Raw genomic sequence first — 22,551 nt, 5'->3', positions numbered from 1 at the left:
ACATGCTGTCATTCTACTATATTTGCATTATGCATCTCTGATATTTGTGTTGAACTGTCTAAGGAGTTATGATCATGCATGAAGGTGTTGGCGTAAGAATGAATTATTGAATTCCATAATTTAAGTTTTAAATCTGATGGATTTAGAAGTCATAGTGTTCGGTGAAAGTGTGTTGAGTATGTTCCGTGAATGCATCATACCCTAGCGAGTGAACCGAGTAGAAAACTCTAGGGCTAACAGTCAGAGGATAGGCGTTAGTGGAATTGATTAGATAAAGACTAATTAATTGTCCCTAAAAGAAATATGAAGTAGGACTACACTTTGACTAGTCGGATAGCTGGTGTTATTGTGGTAATAGGGGAACCGGATTAACCAGGAGTTAGAGAAGTGGGTTTGTACCGGTGTAGTTATCTATATTGAGAGTCTTGAGGGTGTACGTTGACCCATCTGTTTATCTTGTTGATTTTATATTGTATTGCGTGAACTAATCTTAGTCGACCTATGATGCTTACCAGTACGTGTGGTGTACTGATACTACTCTTGCTATATTCTTTTTGGGTGTAGATGTGTTGCAGACTTGCAGGTTATTACTTGAAGTTTCTCGTAATGGATTACCGGACATCTTCCTACAGCCTTGCTCATCTCATTCCAAGCAGAGGTTGTGAAGTTTATTTTGGTTTTATTCTTGTGTAATAGGAGCTCTTGTACCTGTCTAGATTAGATCCCGGGAACTTTTCAGTTTCTTGTATTGATAACAGGGTCATTATGAATCTTTATTTTTAAATTGTGATCATCAATTATTTTACTAGTAATAAAAATGTGTTTGAATATTGGGTTGATTGGTCAGGATTCGCCTACTAAGTAGTGATACGGTAGGTGCCCGCACAACTTGTAATTTGGGGTCGTGACATAAAATTTATTTCATGAGGTAAGAAATTGAAGTTTACTTAGAAATTGCTCAGTCATTTTTCTCGTATGCAATGACTGACTAAGTTTTACATCCTCACCCACTCAATCGACAATACTTTCGTTGCCGTTAGAGGCCACTCTGTTCGACTATGGGACTAGTTAGGTATAGTCAGGGGCGAATTCATGTATGAAAAATGGGTCACGTGAATCATGGTCATCCGATTAAACTCGGTATATTATATATATAATCATTAAAATATATCTAATATTAACTGAAGGAACACATGATCAAACTAGACTGAGTGGAGCATTGGTTAAGTGTTGTGTTTAATCCATACTAAATGTACTTTTGCATCTTTTAAAAAAAATGCACTTTTGTCGGATCGAACCATACTAAATACACTTTTTCATCTTTTAGGAAAAAAAATTATAAAGTGAACTCATCCTTTTGAAATCCTGGATTCACCTCTGGGTATAGGGGTGGCAAAATTGGCTCATGAAAACATGACTCACTCAATTCAGTCAAGTTTGGACGAATTAATAACCTACTCATTTATTAACTCATCCCATTTTGATCCATTCAATTCAAACTGTCTAAAATTTAGGCTGATATGTAGTCCAAATTGACTCATGATCTTAAAAAGAAGTTAAAAAGATGTTCTTTTGTTTGATATATTATATGTAGTCATATTAAGGAAATACTAATTTCATTCGGTACTTAAACAAATTATAAAAAAATAAATAAAGAAATTAAAACTTAACAAGAGTTGGACAGGTTAGGTTATGACTTATGACCCATTATTTAGTCTATTTTGATTGTGCAGAAAGTTTATGAGATGAAAGATTGTGAATAACACCAATCAAAAAATAAATCTTACGTATTCTCTTTTAAGTGTCTTAATGTCACCTTATTATGAACACGACTGAACTTAAAATTACCGTGATGTGCTACGTGCACATGCTATATGCATCGCAATCATGAATTCGTTGATTCCAAAATTTATGTTTTTAGTTTTGATCGAACATCAAATTTAAGAAAATATGTACTTTTATTTACTAAAACTAGAAAAACAAAAAATGGTGATCAGTGGAGCAATTCCAATTATCAAGCGTACTTTCAGAAATGTTTCTTGAGATCAGTAAGCAGAGCTACCTCAAATTTTCAGTTGTATAACAATGGGAATAGTCGATAGTGAGAAATTTTACAGATATATCAAATTACTCATATCATCTCATTTTTATATTTGTTTTATGCATCAAACCGACCATTTCTCGTTGCCAATTTTTTTATTTTTTTGGGGGGGAAAATTCAAACTATCTTGAACATCGACAAAAGTTTTATAAAATATAACCGGAATAGAGGAAGGTAATAAGTAATATAGTATTGTCTAGATAACTGCTCAAGATGTTTTTAACAATGCGGATCCAATAACGAATTGCAGGTTCCGTAGAATCCAATAGATAATAGAGTATGACATATCTTTCATAATTCAAGCTTTCAATTCAAAATTCACATCGTCTAAATTTTGAATCATCATTGACCAGAGATAAGTTTAAGGCTTGGATATGATTTCTAACGCATGCTCCATAACTCCAAGCTATGAGATATTAGTACTTCAAGAGTAATTTAAGTAATACCTCTATCACCAGATAAGATAAAATAATAGACTTTAGGTTTCAAATTTGATTTTGAATTACCAGAATAGAACTTAAGAAACAAAAAGTAAAGAGAAGACTTGGTTATGAAGTCTTTCCTCAAAAAATAAGGAACAGAGAAATAATTTGTCCACTGTGTCCCCTTTTCTCAAAAAGGAAGGGAAAAGGAGACACACCCCACTGATCCAATTATGATACCAAGTGATAAATTAACAGATCTATTAGCGTCCCACTTCTTTATTAGCGTCCCACTTCTTTATGTGTTTTCCCATTGCTAAAAAGGGGGACTGTTTGGACACAAGTAGTTTACAAAAGAGCCACTCACTATATATATAATTATCAATCTCTTGATGCTTTGCTTGCATGATGGAAACTAACAGCCAAACATTCCAAATTAGAACAAAGAAATACGGAATAAAAAGATCACAAGTTCAATCAAGATATATTACAATAATGGTTATGCACGTGAAAACGTAATCCCTGTCAATTGTAGTTTGGTAATGGAGCAACATGTTACATGTACATATGCACCAAATTTTAGAAATATCTAATAAGCAAATTTGAAGTCGAATAAAGCGACAATGTTCGTGCAAGAGAGGCTCAAGTGTGAATTAAAGAACTTTAGTAATTAGCAATATAAATCAATCATACTAGTCAGGGGTACCTAATAATTCTGAAAAAACAAAAACTTCGCCCCAATTTAACTGACAAGGGTTGTGATAAAATTGTAAGTACTCTTTTATCTTTAGCCAAAGGTCTAGAGTTCGAGATCTGCTAGATAGGGAGTCGCCCTAGGGAGTTCTTTATTAAAAACTGGGTGGCAAACAAAAAAAAAACTCTGCCCCAATTTTATATCAAACTAAATAACTAATGAATAAAACACATGTGTTTTGTTTGTATACTCCTGTCATTTAATCACATGATTAGATAATAGGGTTAACTACAGTAAATACCCCTAAATACCCCTGTACTATGACTCAATTATGGATATACCCTATGTATTTTAAAATAAAACACTTACACCCTCTGTACTATGAAAATCCTACACTTACACCCCTCTGATGTATATCGATAACTAAATATATTAAAATATAATTTTTAAAAGACAAACTAAACATTGTAAATAAGAGGTTTCTGGGAGATACTTTTACGAAATTTTAAAACGAAGATAAAAAATTTAAAACAAATTTTATTCATGTCTTTTATTAAAAATATAATAAATATTTTTTAAAACACTTATCGTTCGAAACTCAAAGAAAAACACAAATTATTTAATAAGACATACCAACTATTAGTAATAACTTTCTTGTACTTTAAATATGTAAGTTATTTGGAATTTTATTACATGAGTGTTTAGTGTAGTTAACCCTACATAATATGTATTCTCATTCAATTTGAGCTTAATTTATTTTATTTTGTAAATACCGAACGCAAATAATTATGTTTCATAACAAAAGTACATTACGTTTGCAGACAGGCACGCGCGCAGACACATAATATATAATCTCTCTATTTCATTTTATGTGAACCTATTACAATTTGGAGAGCCTACGAGGTGCTTGTTTGACCATGCTTTCCTTACGTTTTTTCAAAGTTATTTGAAGTATGAATTATCATGACTTATAGTACTTTCTGTGTAGTTTCTAAATATATTAATTTTATTTTTATAAACTTGAAAAATCTATGTCAAAATTTACGGGCAAACTGATAAAGTTTGACCCTCCTACTTCGAAAAGGTTCACATAAATTGAAACGGAGGAAGTATAACTCTCCATGTAGTGTTTGCTATCTGATTTGGAGTCTGACTAATTCAGATTCGTCCGGAAAAAAATTACACTTTTATTAGTATAACCTTTCAAATCAAAGATAACTTCATTCACATAATCCAAACTTGAAACCTCTAATAAGGATGAAGGACCACATACTTCATATTGTGGTACATTATAAAATTCACGATGAGAGTTGACTAACAGAGTAACATTCGCCAAGGACACAGCTTTTTTACTAATAAGATTCGTAACAAAGATGCTGATGATCTTAGAATATGTTGGCAAATCTGAAGTAAATCTTTTTCATGTGACCTGAAATATATGCTTATAATATGCTTCTACGACAAAAACATAGGCTTTTCTAATCTTATGCTTCAATATTTTCAATCATTTTTACAGTCTTGGGCATACACTATATCAATCTCATCCTGTGGGCTATGACAATAGAGAAGTAACGAAATTTTAAAGATTTTTCTGGTCTATTCTTTAAAAGAATCCATTATTATTGTCCCCATTCCTGATTCCTCCGAGTGCACCTTCTCTTCTCCTCTTCTCTTCTCTTGTCGGATCTAAAGATCATAAATTCCAAAAGTTGCTTCTTTTTTGTGCTATAGCTTCATATTTTCTGTAACTCTACAAACTTGCATACCATCACCATGAGCCTGCCATACCCTTGTCACATTGAGCACATTCATGTTTCAATCAAAAGTTTGAGAGATTTATGGCATAAAAATAAGAAGAAAAGTAGTTTATATCCAAGTTGCAATTGTATATGAATTTATCTTAATAGAGACACGAGAGCAAATGAGAGGGATGTTGGACAAGTACAACTTGGGGGGCGAACATAGAGTTATCGAAGTATGGGGTTGATCCGAACTCAGTAGCTTCATTTGAATTCTGTATATATATACTAACAAAAATTACTAGATATGTGCAAATAATTAATTTCAAACACAATAAATCAAATGAATTGTATTAGAATCTCAAACTCAAATCCATAAAATTCAAATCTTAAATCTGTCTCCGTGAACAACCAAAAAATAAGCGGCGGAACATGCAAATCTACGCCTCTGCACAAACAAATGGTCACCAACTCTTCAAACCATTATCAACTTGAATTCTTCAATTATTGCCAAGCTATACACAAAATATATAAGCTTCATTGGTCCTCTTTTGTTTTTATTTTTCTCTTCTTTTTTGGATTGCTTTGCAGTCCACCACAAAAAATAAAACAAATAAATTCATTACAAGTTCATTGATATATCAATATGACAACATCATAAATTTGAACAATACTCGCGTATGATGGCATTTGAGCGTGAAATCTTCATCTCTTGAGCCGCAAACACTTATATCTACTAATATAATATAAACTATCATTCGTCTACTCATAAATGTATGTAACTTTTTAACACGTAATCAAAAGAAACTAAAAGAGAAGTGACATTTTAATTAGATTTGGGGCTAAGAGGACCCAGAAGGCTTGAATGTTAATTAAGCAAATTAAATGGTGATTATTTAGGCATCTTCATTTGATTATCTCATGATGTGGTATATTTATGTTTTGGTCCCCATGCTAGTTTCTCATTATATGTTTAGTAATTTCTCTATCACACGTTGTAGGAGGCCACACCTGCTAAATTTTCTTAGACCTTTTATTCAATAGAGTATTATTTAATTGGAGTAATTTTTAAGCTCTTCTTCTTTTACAATCTCCTCAATCCAACAATCCCATCAAGAGTCACCCCTGCCCGGCCAAGTTGCTCTAACATATTAATTTAAAGGATTTGCAATGAAGATTAAAATTAGTTTTAAGTAGGCATTTGGCCATGAAAACCAAATATATTTCACTTTATTTGAAATTTTGAAGTTGGAGTTGAAGATCGAATTGTGTTTGGTTATAGTTTTTGCAAAGAATATTTGGTTGTTTGAATATATTGAAAGTGAAAAAAGTGAAAACAAGATTTTAGGTGTTTTTCAAATTCCAGATATAACTTGAAGCTGTATTTGGAATTTTAATGGCCAAACACTAAATTAATGGCCAAACGCTGATTTCCAAATAAAGTGAAATAATTTTTCGGAAAAAAAGTGAAAAATTCTCATGGCCAAACGGGTCCTAAATAGCATTCATTGACTAATTTTCAGTTGTATTTTGAAAAATGGCTAATGTCACGGGTTCGAAATTTCCTAGGTGAAGCTCCAGGACAATACTTTGAAGTTACAAATTTCGCAGACATGTAAAATCTAAAATTCCATGACTAAAGCTATTTTCAAAGGGTTGAAAAGTGCCTTTTTGTTAACTTTACCCTAAAATTAGCTCTTGAATTGGTCTGTAGTTATATCATCACTATGATCAAGAACAGAGGAGGAAAATAGGCGGTTTTGTCAAATTTAAACGGGTAAAAATAGATTAAAATAATAGATGGGTTAGGATCCAATTCGTCCGAAGTTTGTAGGTCAAAATTCGTCAAACATTGACTCATAATTCAACTAGCCCTACATGACTAAACTTTATCTCCTTCTCTATTTTAATTTTTCTAAAACACATAATAACCAAGGCATTTTTCTTAAATGAACTCCAAATTTACATATTTATCAATAATCAAATTTGATTTTGTATATTTGGGTTTGCATTTTGACTCATTCGATCATACTATTTTAATCAATGAGTCGTTATGAATTCAAATCGTTGAATCAAATTAACAAACTGGTCATGATCGATCCAACCCGTTTAAATTTAAGCATCTTAAATGAACTACTAAAAGAAGGAACATATTGAATATTGCCCCCTTTAAGCAAAGAAGTTGCATGAGGCGCAAATTGTCCTTTTCGGAGCAAAAAGGTAAGCAAAATACATAAAAAAAGTAAAGTTCAATGTTTTATGGGAAGATGGTGGATGTCACACTTTGGTGGCGCAAAATAGAAATGCTACATTAGCTGTATGCAAATGAAATTAAGGAATAAAGTTAACGAACGCGTTATTTGGGCCCCTAAAGTTTGGGAGTTTTTGGCTATGACGTGAGATTACATATCACAAATCCCTTAAATTAATTGTTGTTAATGCATGTATTAGTGAGACATAAGCATTTGCGCTGGATATCGAGTACTGTGACCATATCTTAGTTTGAGTTCAAACAAAAAACCAAAGCAAAAAGTATATTTTAAAATCTCAATTCTCAAGTAGTGGTAAAATAATTTCATAAGAGAAAAGAGTATCATGAAATGGTCAAAAGTTGTCTGATTGCAAGTTCAGATTTCTTTTAACTGGCCCCAGACCACTTCACATGGGCCACTATATTTAACTTATCATTATCAGTTGTAATCCTAGTTAGTTAGTTTTGTAAACAGTATTTAAAAATTTAGCCACTTAGCTGTAGTAGGACCCAGTCTCTTACTTAGTTCAAAAAGCTTTGACCAAGTGTATAATTAACGTTAGTTCAAAGATATCACTTGATTGAAAATAAAATAGATATGTCGAGTCCAATGTTTTAGCTTAAGAAAAGAAGTCCCAAGAATGTGACGTCTTTTTTCTTGTTCAAACTAAAGCTCAAATTGTTTAGTTCAAGTCGCAATTTAAATAGTGCAGAATGTAGATCTCGCAACAGACCAATAAAAGGAGGGTACAATTTGAAATTTTATAAGAAAACTTCCACTCGCATTTTTATTTTTATTTTTTACTTTTGTTCAAATTAAATACAAGTCCAAACATAATTTTAGCTTTCAAACATCACATTTTTTTAAAGTTTAAATATCTACGTAGTCAAACACAAACTGTTACTCTTTCAAAGCATTTTTTCAAACTTCTCAAAATAATAAGAGTAAGTTATGTAGTTTCATCACACCTCATAGTCGTAAACTTTAATTTGTAAGAAGAATCTTAATTTATTCATAGGCCATTTATTTGGCTAGCTGTACAAGGTTAGGTTACCAGAATATATTGACAACTGACTATACCTATCATGTCCGAAAGTTTATTCTTATTTGGATATAAGCTCGTGATGGAAACATCTTAATTTGGATCGGAGAGAAGTGTTCGCTGTAAACGCATATTGTAATTCGTTAAGTGAACATAGCTCACATGCAAATTCTACTTTTTTTTTTTTTTTTTTTTTTTTTAGCAGTCTAAAGAACAAAACGAAGATTTTAAGTCCAACATTATCAGTATCTTTATAGGATTGGCTATAAACAATGCCCTATATATATATGATGTTTTTTTTTTTTTAATAAAAGTCCACTGGGCTTTTGGCCTAGGGCTAATTTTATAAATTTTATCAAAAAATCCAGAAGTTTGTACAACTCTAGCCAAAAGGCTAATGAAAATACAAAATTTAAACTAATGATCAAATTAAGACTTATAACTTGTCTTAATTTGATATTACAAATTGTTAAAAAATTACTAATAGAATGAAATTTGAAATAATTGCTTCATAAAGAACTTCTGTTTCTATACCTCACATGCTCTATATTTGGCCCTCTATATGCACCAAGGCAGTACATTTTCTAACTAATGACCAGTTCTCAGTAGGATGAGCATCCCGGGGTGCTAATACCACCAACTAAGAAACAACTACTAAATAGAAACTGTATGCCCATGTGTACTCAAGAGGTCTGTTGTGTTTCATGTGCTCAATCATTTGGAGCAGTAATTCCACTTCATGTCATTTGTCAAAAGTGCCTCCAACCAGTTGCAATTTATGCTGGTAAAACTTCTCAACATCCTGATTACACTGTGTTTCGCTATTACACTGTGTTTCGCTGCTTGTTGGTATTCCTTCAGTGTGGTTGTTCTGTGGTACCTGTTGAATTAAAATCCTCCATTTATGTTAGTTTGTGTACCTGCAACCATTAGCAAACAGTTAGTGTAAACCAAATCCTTCACATTCTCCTCCCAAAGGATTTGAGTGTGAGGACCTCATTTTCTCCCACCTTCCCCCTATATTCAGTCTCCTTAACGTGATCTAATTCTTAGACAGGGCAGCTGTAATTTGTCACTGTTCACAATTCTTTTACAGTGGCTCTCCATGTCATGAAAGGAATTGAATTGTATGTCCCCTGTGTCCAAAGCTAAATTAGCCAAGTGATCTGCTAATTTGTTTCCTTCCCTATAAATATGCTCTATCACCACCACTTTTTCCTCACTTATTCTCCAAATTTCTTCCACCATAGTAATGATTTGCCAAGGAATTTCCCATGTCCTTTGAATAGAGTTCTTCAGCAAAAGTGAATCTGTCTCTATCCTTATTTGATCCCATTGACTGTCTTTTAAATACCTGAGAGCCTGTAAAATGGCTAGGGCCTCTGCCTCGGTGTTGGTGCTTTGAAGATCCTCTATTTCTCTGGCCTGTGCTTGTATCACATCTCCCCTTTCATCCCTTACACAAAAGGCCCATGAACTCCTACCCGGGTTTCCTCTTGAGGCTCCATCAGTATTGACTTTTATCCATCCAATATCTGGAGTTCTCCAAGTCACTGGTGTTACTCTTATCTTTGGAGAATATCTCTGTAATGCCTCAACAATCACACTCCAATTATATGGTGCATACCTAAAATTTCTCCTTCTCACCTTCATGAATTGAATCAAAGTATGCATCACCTGGTAAATGAGTTTTGTGATTGACACCTTCCCTTCATGTCTCATAGTGTTTCTCCTCTTCCAGAGTTCCCAAATAATAATAGCAGGGACAGCTTGGTTGATGCATTTGGCATGTAGTCTACTAGGCATATCCCACCATCTGTTAATTATTTGGGTAACTTGCAAATTCTCAGTATTTATTCCCACTGGTCCACAAAAATACTTCCAGATGGCTTGAGCTGTTGGTGAGTGTAAAAAGACATGGGAGGTATCTTCCACTTTTGGATGTTGACAACAATAGCATCTGGAAGGGAATTGGTGTCCCCATTTCTTCAACTTATCATCCAATGGTAGCTTGAACTTCCAAAATCTCCACATAAAAAAAGATATCTTTATTGGTAGTCCTTTGATCCACATCTGCTTATACAAATTACTGGGGTCTTTTCTTTGTCTGAGCAATTGAAATGCAGACCCAACTGTGAATTTCCCCCTCGAATCTAATTTCCAGAAAGCCTTATCTGCTTGGCCATTTTCATTTGGTGGATTAATGTGCTGCACAATATGGTCTGCTAGATCCTCATGAAGGATTCTTCTTAGCAACTGTTCATCCCATTGCCCCACTTCTGCAGTTTCTTTTACAAGGATGATTGTGGGATCACACTCAAAATCTGGTGGAGTAATATGGTATAGGGCTCCCAGTCCTGTCCAATTATCAAACCAAAAATAAGAATTACCTTGTTGAAGCTTCCACCATATCTCATGTTCCATCTCATCTCGGTATTTAATCATCTTCTTCCACACATAAGTACCTGATCCGCTAGGGGCTATCACAGCATGAAACTTCTTTAAGTACTTATTACTCATGAAAGTTCTCCATAAGGATTGTTTGGTTCTCATGTTCCACCACAGTTTAGCAAAGAGGGCTTTAGATATATCTTGTAGGCTTCTAAACCCCATGCCACCTTCTTCTTGTGGGTGACATAAGGTTGTCCAAGTTGCCCAGTGCTTACTTGAATTTCCCACAAAGTTGCTCCAAATTAGCAAACAATCTATGAATCTGAGCAAGTATAGCACTAGGAGGGTCACAAGCGGATAGTAGGTGTATAGGCATGCTCTGTAAAACATGTTTCATCAGTGTTGTCCTTCCTCCAATAGATAACAGCTTACCAGTCCATGAGCTCAGTCTATTCTGAATCTTTTCTATTATCTCCTTGTAGTGAATGTTCCTTCTTCTCCCATAGTAGATTGGTACACCCAAATATGTGAATGGAAAATCCTTTTTAGGAATCTGGGTGACAGAAAATACCAGCTCCTTAATGTTATGAGATGTCAAATGATGCATATAAACAACACTTTTCTGCTTGTTGATCTTCTGACCACTCACCTTCTCATAATTACTCAAAGTCTTCATCACTAATCTCATAGACTGTTCATTAGCAGAGGTGAAAATGATAGTATCATCTGCATATGCCAAATGATTGACATATGGACTCCATTTTGGCATCCCATATTCCTTGTACTCATCCTCAGTATGCAGTGTATTGAGAGCCCTAGACAAACATTCTGCAGCCAAAATGAATAAAGTAGGTGACAGTGGATCTCCTTGCTTTACTCTTCTAGATGATTTGAAGAATCCATGAGGTTGCCCATTAATCAGAATGGAATACCAATTATTTGAGATAACTCTAAACACCAGATCAATAGTAAATTCACCGAACCCCATTCTCCTCAGGACTTTAGTTAGAAATAACCATGATACTCTGTCATAAGCCTTTTCCATGTCAAGCTTAATGACAACATTTGCAGGCTTTCCTCTAATCCTAATATCATGTACAATTTCCTGAGCCAACAGAATGTTTTCTACAATACTCCTGCCTTTAACAAATCCTGATTGCTGAGGTGAAATGATTTCAGGTAGCAGATATATCAGTCTTTCATAAATGATTCTTGAAATAATTTTGCTAGTGATGTTACTCAAGCTGATTGGCCTCATATCAGAAAATGTATTAATTTCTTTCTTCTTTGGTATCAAAACCAAATTGGTACAAGTTACATACCTTGGGAGTTCATGCCCACAGAAGAATGATCTCACCATGGTCACCAAGTCATTTGCAATAATTTCCCAACAAGCTTGGAAAAATCTTCATGTGAAACCATCAGGACCCCCTGCACTGTCTCCATTTAAACAAAAAACTGCTCTTTTAACCTCTGCTTCATCTGGCATTTCATAGAGTTGTTGATTTTGTTCTTCTGTAACCATTTTAGGAATCTTATCAAGCATAGAGAAATCTGTAGGGATATTTTCCTCTTTGAATTGGTCTGAGAAAAATCTGATTGCTTCCTGTGCAATCTCCTCTTCAGGGTCCAGCCATGTACCTGTATGATCTTGAATTCTCTGTAATTGTAGCTTTCTTCTCTTTCCATTGACATGAGCATGAAAGAATTTTGTGTTCCTATCTCCATCCTGAAACCACTGCATCCCTGCTTTTTGTCTCCAAAATTTTTCTTCAATAGCATAAAACCTGATCAGATCATCTTGTACCCTTTGTAGCCTTTCCCTGTTAAGCCCTGTAGGATTCTGTTCAAATTCTTGCTCATGCACCTGCACCACTTCCTCCAGAGTTGCAATTTGCTTGAAGATATCACCATAAGTGTCCCTACTCCACTTAGAGAGAGCTCTTCCCACCTTTTTTAACTTATTATGAAAGTTAAAGAAGGGGTCTGAGCCATAAGATTCCACCCAATTTTCTTTGATTACATCTAGAAAAGATTCATGCTCCACCCAAAAATTAAGAAACCTGAAAGATTTCCTAATTGGTCTACTATCTGCTCTCATATTTACCAGCAAGGGGGAGTGGTCAGAACCTTGTTTAATGAGATGCTCTACCTCCAATTAGGAAAACTATTCTGCAGAGCCTGATTTCCCAAACATCTGTCCAGTCTTTTAAATATACAAACCTCATCCGATCTCCCATTCCACCATGTGAACATACTTCCAGTAAAACCAAGATCCATCAGTTGGCAAATGTCTATACATTGTCTAAAATCCTCTGTTTCTGCAAATTGTACAGGAAGACCCCCAAATTTCTCAATGTCATCTGTAATGACATTAAAATCCCCACCCACAAGCCATGGGATGGTGATGTGTGAAGACATGTCATATAGATCCTCCCATAGAGCTATTCTCCCATTTCTATCAGTACTCGCATAAACAACTGTAAGCACCAACTCTTGCCCATCACCCAAATAAGTGAATCTACAGGATAACAGTTGTTCTGTATCTCTCATTATTTCTACTTGAATGTCTGCATCCACAAAAATCCAAATCTTCCCATTCACATTATGCCATGATGTCCCCATATTTAACCACAATTTGTACATGTCAATATGTCTAACATGCTGGAAAGGCTCTAGTAAGGCAACATAATTAAAATGTTTCTGTCTATGCAACAGTACTACCCTCTCAAAGGCCTGTTGAGTGTTTACAGACCTTATATTCCATATTAATGAGCTATTCATTGAGAAACTCCTTTAGAGCATGCCATCCTTGTTTGTACTCCTCCCACTGTCTTGGGAGGAACACTTTTATCTCTTGGCTTGTGACCTTTTTTAGTTTTTGTCAAGTGTTTAGGGGAAATATCTCCTTTATTGTTGCCCTCCATTAAATCAGAACTAATAGTTTCACCTGCTTCCTCCTCTCCAATATCTATTTTATTCTGATTCACTTCTTCTTGTGTTGTGTTTTCATGATCTTTGGCTACCAGTTGATACTTATGATTTCCTGAAATTGCCTGCATTTCTATGGCTGTATCTCTGTTGTTTTGATCTCTCTGATCCCTTGCTTGTGTTTCCCTTTCATTATTTTGTTCCTTATTTGCAGATGATGCTGTATCTCTTTCACCCATATTGTTTGTATCAGGAGGCTCTTCCGGTAAGTCCTTCATTTGATCCACTTGTTGTCTAGCTGATTCCACTTGCTGATATGAGCTTGAATTAACACTGTCATGTACTTCTATGGGTTGAAGTACGTCTTGGCCTTCAGTAATCTGTTTGTTATCATCTTCTTTTTTGTTATCATTTTCCACGATATCTGTAATTGTTCTTTCTGAATCTTGTATGGCTATCTCCTCTAACTGATTATCCCCTACCCCTTTCTCCTTCTTATTATCTTGCTCTTGTCTGCTATCTATCTTTCCCTGCTCTTTCATAACTTTGTTATTTTCTGTTTGTTTCCCAAAGGCAGCATCCACCCATGGCCTAGTTGTCTCTTTAACAAGATTACTACCATGTGTGCTTCCTTCTTGTGTTTCATTTTGTTTTTCTTGTTCCTCCTCCAAGTCCACCAAAGTGTTAAATTTGTTGCATGTAGCAGTGACTGTTGTCTCTTTCTGTTTGCTATGATTTGCACTTCCCTTCTCAGCATTGAAGTTTCTGTTGTCTTTGATGGGATTCCAATTTCCCGAATTTCCTAACACTCTTCCACCTGCCAACACTCTAGCAGAATGATTGTATAAATTATTGTATCCTCTATAATTGTATTTTCCATAATTCTTTTTCCCTTCATATCCTTGTTGGTTTCCATCCTCTTGCTTTTGTTTGCCTTTGTCATTAGTTTGCTTTTTATTATGTTGTTCCTCTGCTTGTAATCTCTTGGCCTTTTTTGCTTCAATTTCTTTATCCTCTTGGAGATCTTTATTGCTTTCCTTACTATTGTGCACTTCATCAGAGCTTTTATGAGGTTTTGTCTTGCCATTCTCCTTTGGCATTTCCTCCCTTTCATTGTCATACTGAACACGCTCTGGATTTATAATTCTACAATCATATTCATCATGTCCTTGTAATTTACATTCCTTGCAATACTTAGGGAGGTAATCATAATGAATTTGAACATTAACAGTCCTTATTGCTCCTGTTTTTTCATTTTCAATATCCATCCTCACCGTTTTGGGTAAATCCGCTACTAGATCTACTAAAACCTTGACCCTAGCACAACTAGGTCTAGTCTTGTTAATCGTAGCCATATCCAATTGTATAGGAATACCCACTGCAGATGCAATTGAAAAAAGAGTTTCCTTCACAAAGTATGTAGGCAATAACTTTGGGAAGGAAATCCATGCCATTGTCTTTGATGTTTCTTCATCAACCTTGAAATTCGAATCATAGATCAGTGTTCTCATTTGGTACGAGTATCCCTCTCTATCTTGAATGTAGTATACAGGCTTTGATGTGAAATTCACAAAGTCTTCAAAAAGACTTAATCTGATAAGCACATGGCGGTTTCTTAGAAAACCTGTTCTACACTCACCTTTTATTCCACATTGTGTAGGGATTATGAGACGAAGTTGTTCAATATCTGGTTGGCCATATGAGAACTTTCCTACCACAGCATACTGCAGATTTTCAATGATATTCATCTGATCAACTTCTACTTCAGTGTATTTAATGTATGGCACCCTATGTAGGTAAGTTACTGGTTTCATTGGAATTTGGGGCAGTGATTGGATCTGACTATGTAATGTATCATTCAAGGTTTTTGGTTTGAACAGATCTGAATATTGTAATGGATTAGGATTGGTTTTTGGAATAGTCGTAGTTAGTGAGGGTTGGCCAGCCTCCATTGTGGACTGGCCACCGGCTATCACTTATTCCACAATTGAAGACGGAAAAGTGATGCAAAGTACCAATCTTTAAGGGTAAAATTGATTCAGATCTTGAGTAAATCTAAAAATAAAAATTGATTGCACAAGAGAAGTAGCTAAAGAATTGTACCACTAAACAGAGAAAGAGTCTGATCTGATAAATTTGCAAATAATCTAAAAGAAAGAAGGTAGGTGTACCTTCAGATCTGCTTTTTCGTACAGTTTGAATTTTTAGTAATCCATTTTGCTTTGAATTTTCAACTTCATGAACAGACTTCTTTTCCAAGACCTTAAGGATCTGAATTCGCCCCTTGTGATTTACGTTATCTTTAAAACTCTAGCGCCTGCTGCTTGAATCTGTGTCCTTCACTTCTTGTTTCTTCCGTAGCACCTCTTTCATTAACTGAATCTATTGCCCTTCTTTATAGTTTATTTTTGTTTTTCTGCAAAAGGGTGTCTTTGCTTTTTCTCTTTACTTTGTTGCAGATCTTCCTACACAATTTTGGTTTGATATCCCTTTCATTTTTTTTTTCCTTTTAAAAGTTTTTTGCACTCTCCTCAATGATTTTATATATATATGATGTGACTATAACTTTATCTAGACAAAATACGAGAAACACACGAGAGAACAAGTAATCAAAATTCAAATGCATAACTACTAGCTACAAAACCAACTAGTCAAAAGCTTTTGTAAGAAATAGGAAAAGATATGTTGACCTTTTTCATTTTGGTACACCAGTAATATTTTGAACTGTTGGTGATATTCTTATAACTTACGGGTTTAATGGTTAATTCTTTAATTTTTCCAACTCTCTGTATTTGGCTTTTACATCTTTGCACTAGGTTTGCGTAAATGACCTTTTTAAAAGCTGCGTGAACTATCCCTTATTTTGCTGTTACTTGGGTGGATTTGTTATTTTCGGTTAACTGTTGGTTAAAGAAAAAGTTAAACATACTTGTCTCATTTTGTTTCGTAGATGAGCGACTGCAAATTGACAAAATGGATTAATAATTATAATAATTTTACATTAATTGTTAGAAATTGTTGAACTATAACATTAAAATAGCACATGTAATTTGTAAAACATTCACTGAAGATTCTTTATTTGAAGTAGGTAATGACTATGTATACCAATGTTATTTTGATCATTTATAATTTTATTTGGGTATAGAGAGAGAATACACAGCAAATCTTCAAATTATCACACTCTGTTTGTCTCAATTTATTTGACATTCTTTCATTTTTATCAGCACCCAAAGAAAGACAACAACAACCCAGTGAAATCCCACAACGTGGGGTCTGGGGAGGGTAGAGTGTACGCAGACCTTACTCCTACTAAGGTAGGACGGCTGTTTTCGAAAGGCCCTCGGCTCAATAAAAAGCATAAAAAATGTCAGATAAGGCTAAGAAATTCAAAGTGATATGAAAATGCAAATAACGAAAGCGACACAGATAAAATAGGATAATCAAAGTACAGGAAATAACAGATAATAACAGAAATCAGAGCATAAGAAATTATACTGCGATAATGCGCCTACTAATAAGGAAGGAAAACGAGACTATCTACTAGCCTACTACCCTAATCTGGGTCCTCCAAACCCTCCTATCTAAGGTCATGTCCTCGGTAAGTTGTAATTGCGCCATGTCTTGTCTAATCACCACTCTCCAATACTTCTTCGGCCTACCCATACCCAAAGAAAGACATTTCCTATATTTAAGTATTGTCTCCGTTCTAATTTATATCAAGGTGTTTGAGTAGACACAAAGTTTAAGAGTTTTTTTTTTTTTTTTAAAACTTGTGGTCTATAATAAGCAAAAGAAATTTCTCTGGCTATAAATAATCTCATCAAGAGTAAAATGAGATATTTAAAGTTAAACTATTACTAAGTACACACATATGAAATTCTAGTTTGGACTGACTAAAAGAAAAAAGTGCTACATAAATTGAGACGAAGGAAGTAAATAATTTAATTTTAAACTTTCAATTTTACTTTTAATGAGATGATTTATCGAAACAAAAATATTTATAATTTATTTTCAAAATCTTAAACGTAGAAAATATTACTCTTTTATTTTAAAACAAGCATATACTAACGATCAATATGCCCATTGGATGCATCAAAGCAAACCAAAAGGCGAAACTGAAACTTAGGGCTTTTAGTAGTTTTGTTTGGTTTTAATTTTTTAAATTTACAATATTAGAGTTCTTTTATGAGTTTTTACAAAAAGATCATCATTCATCCAAGTAAAGAGTATCACGTTTTTATCAATAGGAGAAAAAGAAATAAAGAATTTAAGGACATTTCTTACCTTAAGTTTGCTGCGACTTTTAACTTCTTAACTTCAATGCCTACCAGAGTTAATGAGAAATATTCCACAAATCCCGCTCGGGTTGTAAGCCACGCGCTAGCTGTCATGTGGTAAAGGCGAAATAACCTGGATTAGTGACTACTTCACAAATTTACAGTGTACTCCTCTCTAAATCTTACCATAATATTAAATTAAATAAACAAGCCTGTCAATCAATTTCATAAGTACATATACATAATATAATATCATGATAAAGTGAAACCACTAGGGGTTGTTTGGTAATTTCCGTTAAAAAATAAGTGACATGTTATTTTCTTTTTGATATTTTATAAGTAAATAGAAAATATTATTTGAAAAGACATTTGTGTATAATATAAAGGCGTTTGTCAATAATTTTCAATAATTTTTTATTTTATTTGAAATTTATGTAATTGGAGTTGAAGACCAAGTTTTGTTTGGTTATACTTTTTACAAAAGTATTTGAAGTACTTATGTTCATGCTTGAATTTACTTAAATACAACTTCAAAAGTGAATAGTGAGTTGAAAAATGAATTATCAATTGTTTTTTAAATTTGAAATTTTCATGGCCAAACACGAATATTTAAATAAAGTGAAAATTATTTTAAAAAAAAGTTAATAATATTATGACCAAACTCATCCTAAATAAAAATTGGGAATAGAGGTGACAGGCGCTATTCGGGGGCGGATTTAGATAGTGCAGAGGGTGTTCACCTAAACACTCTTGGTAAAAAAATTACAGTGTATATATAACTTAGATTTTCTATGTTTACGCACATATATTAACTTTTGAATACCTGAACAAATGCAAAAGGTTTAATTTTTGTTGTATTTTTCGAACTCCCAGAATAAAAATCCTCAATCCGCCACTAACGCTATGACTTACGAGAGGGAGGAGGAGACAATTATTGTGAAATATCACTACAACAACAATAACCCAGTGAAATCCCACATCGTGGGGTCTGGAATTGTGAAATATCACTATGAACTTGTTTTTAATACCACTTTTATTAGGAAATTATTTTTTTCTTATTTTGAAGGAACTTATTTTTCTAGAGAATATATTTTCAAAAAATTTCGACCAACCTTAACATGAAAAATTCTTCCAAACACACCCTAATAAATTAATCAAAAGTTTAAAGGTAGGAGGGTAGAGCACGGCCTGCAGTGACTAAGTAAAGCGCGTGAACGCAACATCAATTCCCACTTATGGCTAAAGAAAGAGAAGCAGCAATATTGCTTTAATGATTTATCCTTTTTATTTTCTTTTTCCTCTAGAGTCCTCCTATTCACACTGTCACTCTCAAACCACTCGCTCCTCTTTAACCTCCTTTTTCTTCTCACCCTTTCAGTTTCTTCCTCACTCTCTATAATATCTGCTGTATCTCCTCTCAAAAAAAACCCACTTACTTCATTCTTTTTAATTTCTTCTGTGTTTTAGCCTCTGAAAATTGGATAAAGGTTGTTTTCCCTCTATAATCTCTGCTACCATTCTCACTACTTTTGCTCTCTTCTCTCTAAACCCCAGAAACTTCAACTTTTTTTCTTTTTTTTTTTTGGGTTGTTGATGCACTTATGAGCTGAAAATTTCATTAATGACTGCCCTTAAGTCTGGTTATTGTTGTTTCTACCTCTGAAAATTGGTAAAAACATTGTTTGTTAGTGGAAGCAAGTGTTTGGGGTTTTGGTTTCTTGAAAAAAAAAATGGAGAGAAAACAAGGTTTCTTCTCAGCGTTAAAGGATGAAGTAGTACGTGGGTTATCACCAGTAAGGTCAAGAGCAAAAAGTCCAGCAAGAAGCGGGTCACCCATTACAAGTTTCCTACGAAGAAATAACAATAACAAGAAGAATAGCAGCAGTCATTTTGGTGCAAATAATAATGAGCAGTTGATTTCAAGATCAGGGAGTTTAAGACCGTTGGGAGAAACGTTAACGCCGTTAATGGAAGGTCCGGATCCGGATGGTGGGGAAGTCGGGGATTCGAAGCGGGTCGGGTCGGGTTTAGGGCATTGGATGAAAGGACAGCTTTCTAGGACACCTTCGGTTGCATCGAGTGCGTATGCTAAGAGGTCTGATCTGAGATTATTGCTTGGTGTAATGGGTGCACCACTTGCCCCGGTGCACGTTAGCACCTGTGATCCTTTGCCTCATCTCAGCATAAAAGACACTCCCATCGTAAGTCTCATTTTAGTTAGCTGAAGCTGAAATTCTTTAGGTAGACTTGTTCCTTCTTTTTTTTTTTAAGTACATAATTTTTATTTTGAGAAGTTAGCAGTGATGTATAACCGGGTCCCTCTTGCATTAGATGATTTTGAGTGTGTATTAATTTTTGACAGATACAACTACTTTGATTTTGATTAATTGTTTTGAGTATTTTAAGTTTAATGGGTCATATGACAATTTTGTTGCACATTGTTTTTAATTTGCTGGGACCAAGTAATTAAGTGTTGTCTTAACGGGTCCTCTTGGTTGCACATTTTAGTTGTTTACTTGTCGACTTTGTATGAACTGGAGTGCGTGTTTAATGTTTTTCTACAATTTTCTTTTCAAGGAATATTTACTAAAGTAGTAAAGTGTAAAAGGTGTTTAGGAGGTCTATTTTTATGTGGTCTCTTTGTTATTTTTCGTGTTACTCACTAACATTGTGGTTTTTCTGTGATTTTGTGGAATGTTTAAAACGGGGGTCGATTCTCTTTATTGTAATTTTTGCAGGAAACTTCATCTGCTCAGTACATATTGCAGCAATATACTGCTGCATCAGGTGGGCAAAAGCTTCAGGGCTCAATTAAGAATGCGTATGCTATGGGAAAAATGAAAATGTTAGCTTCCGAATTTGAAACCCCAACCAAGGTCGTGAAGAGTAGGAATTCTGCTAGAGGTGCTGAGTCTGGTGGATTTGTACTCTGGCAAATGAATCCTGACATGTGGTATGTCGAGCTTGCGGTTGGCGGTAGCAAAGTCCACGCGGGCTGCAATGGCAAGCTTGTATGGAGACATACACCTTGGCTTGGTGCGCATACTGCAAAAGGGCCTGTTCGACCACTACGACGAGCCCTTCAGGTGAAAATATATCCAAGATTACACTTCATTGCCATTGTTATATAACTAGTTTAATTAGTCTCAGAATTTGATCTTACTGTTTACTACAGGGTCTTGATCCAAGATCTACTGCCAGTATGTTTACCAACGCGAGATGCATTGGAGAGAAGAAGATCAATGGGGAGGATTGTTTCATTCTGAAGCTCTGCGCTGATCCGCACACGTTGAAGGCAAGAAGTGAAGGACCAGCGGAGATCATAAGGCATGTCTTGTTTGGCTACTTCAGCCAGAAGACTGGTCTTCTTGTTCACATGGAGGATTCACATCTCACCAGGATCCAATCTAACGGTGGAGATGCAGTTTACTGGGAGACGACGATCAACTCATTCTTAGATGATTACCGCCCTGTTGAAGGTATCATGATTGCCCATTCCGGGCGTTCTGTAGTCACACTTTTCCGGTTTGGGGAGATGGCGATGAGTCATACCAAAACCAGGATGGAAGAAGCTTGGACAATTGAAGAAGTTGCGTTTAACGTTCCGGGATTATCAGTAGACTGCTTTATCCCACCAGCTGATCTAAGATCAGGATCGATAAGCGAAGCATGTGAGCTGCCTCAAGATGAAAGGGGAAAGAGTGCAATTTCACTTGCCAGTCACCGGGCTAAGGTTGCAGCGCTAGAAAAAACTCATGATAGCAGCATGGATAATGTGGTCTGGAAGGTGGAAATCTAACCTACTAGGAACAGACGCTGGTCAATTGTTTATACGGAAAGAGGGCGTCGCTGATGGACTAACACACTAGAAGTTATTTTAGGAGCTAATTAATTGAGTTATAAATAGTTGATTGTTGTCTACATCTTTATCTGTAAATAGAGCATAATGATTCTCAGGTTCTTCCCGAGCCTGGACGAATTTTTATTCTCTTGAAAACAGAATCCAACTGAAGCGTTGGAGCTCAATTTTCCTGGTGAAGAATGGAGCAATCGGAGGTTAATTTTTAGTTTACCTTCCATAAGTCTAGGTCGGGAAAGATCGAGTCATTGACCTTTTTAGGTTATAATAGTCATTTTTTTCAGCCTTTTGTATACGGCTGTTGCCGTTAGTCACTGCTAGATGGGGTTGACAGCAGTGTCTTTAGTTTTTCCATTTTATCACTTTCATATGACATGTTCCTTTTTTTTTTTTTTTTTTTTAGTTGAAGGAGTTGTTTGTTTTTGTGTCAGGAGAATAGGATTTCTCCGGAGCTTAGGTTGAAGTCAAAGTAGTAAGGAGGGATAAGCAGATGAAGAAAGTTGTAAATTTGTTTGATCTGCTGTTAACCAGATTGGATCTTGTTTGTTGGTTTCAGATAGCGCACTCGGTTTTTTGTTGGTTTGGTAAATACAGCCAATAAAATAAAAACAGAATCTTTGCCCATCTGGTATGGATTACCTGCGGATGCAGAGATGAAAGCATCTCTCAGTTAATACCTTTTGGGTTTATCTGAAATCATGTACTTCCTTCATGACATAATGTTGATGCCTTGCTCTTGTATGCAACATTTATACCACTTGTATGCATTCGGACTATTGCTTGTGTATGTGAAGATAGTAATAATCATTCTTCAACCATTGAGATGCTGGATTAAAATGCATT

General features: G+C 34.9%; 1 protein-coding gene across 1 annotated transcript; it reads left to right on the top strand.

The window, feature by feature from the left end:
- The first annotated feature begins 19,178 nt into the window (after nt 1-19,178).
- LOC132598966 (uncharacterized) lies at nt 19,179-22,332 on the top strand. The gene is made up of 3 exons (XM_060312137.1): nt 19,179-20,050; nt 20,588-20,935; nt 21,025-22,332. Exons 1-3 carry the CDS (start codon nt 19,580-19,582, stop codon nt 21,646-21,648), a joined length of 1,443 nt encoding a protein of 480 aa, XP_060168120.1. The 5' UTR covers nt 19,179-19,579; the 3' UTR covers nt 21,649-22,332.
- The last annotated feature ends 219 nt before the right edge of the window (nt 22,333-22,551 follow it).

The sequence above is a fragment of the Lycium barbarum genome, chromosome 6, assembly GCF_019175385.1.
Source record: "Lycium barbarum isolate Lr01 chromosome 6, ASM1917538v2, whole genome shotgun sequence".
Classification (NCBI taxonomy): domain Eukaryota; kingdom Viridiplantae; phylum Streptophyta; class Magnoliopsida; order Solanales; family Solanaceae; genus Lycium; species Lycium barbarum.
This window is presented reverse-complemented; position numbering and strand designations above follow the sequence as displayed.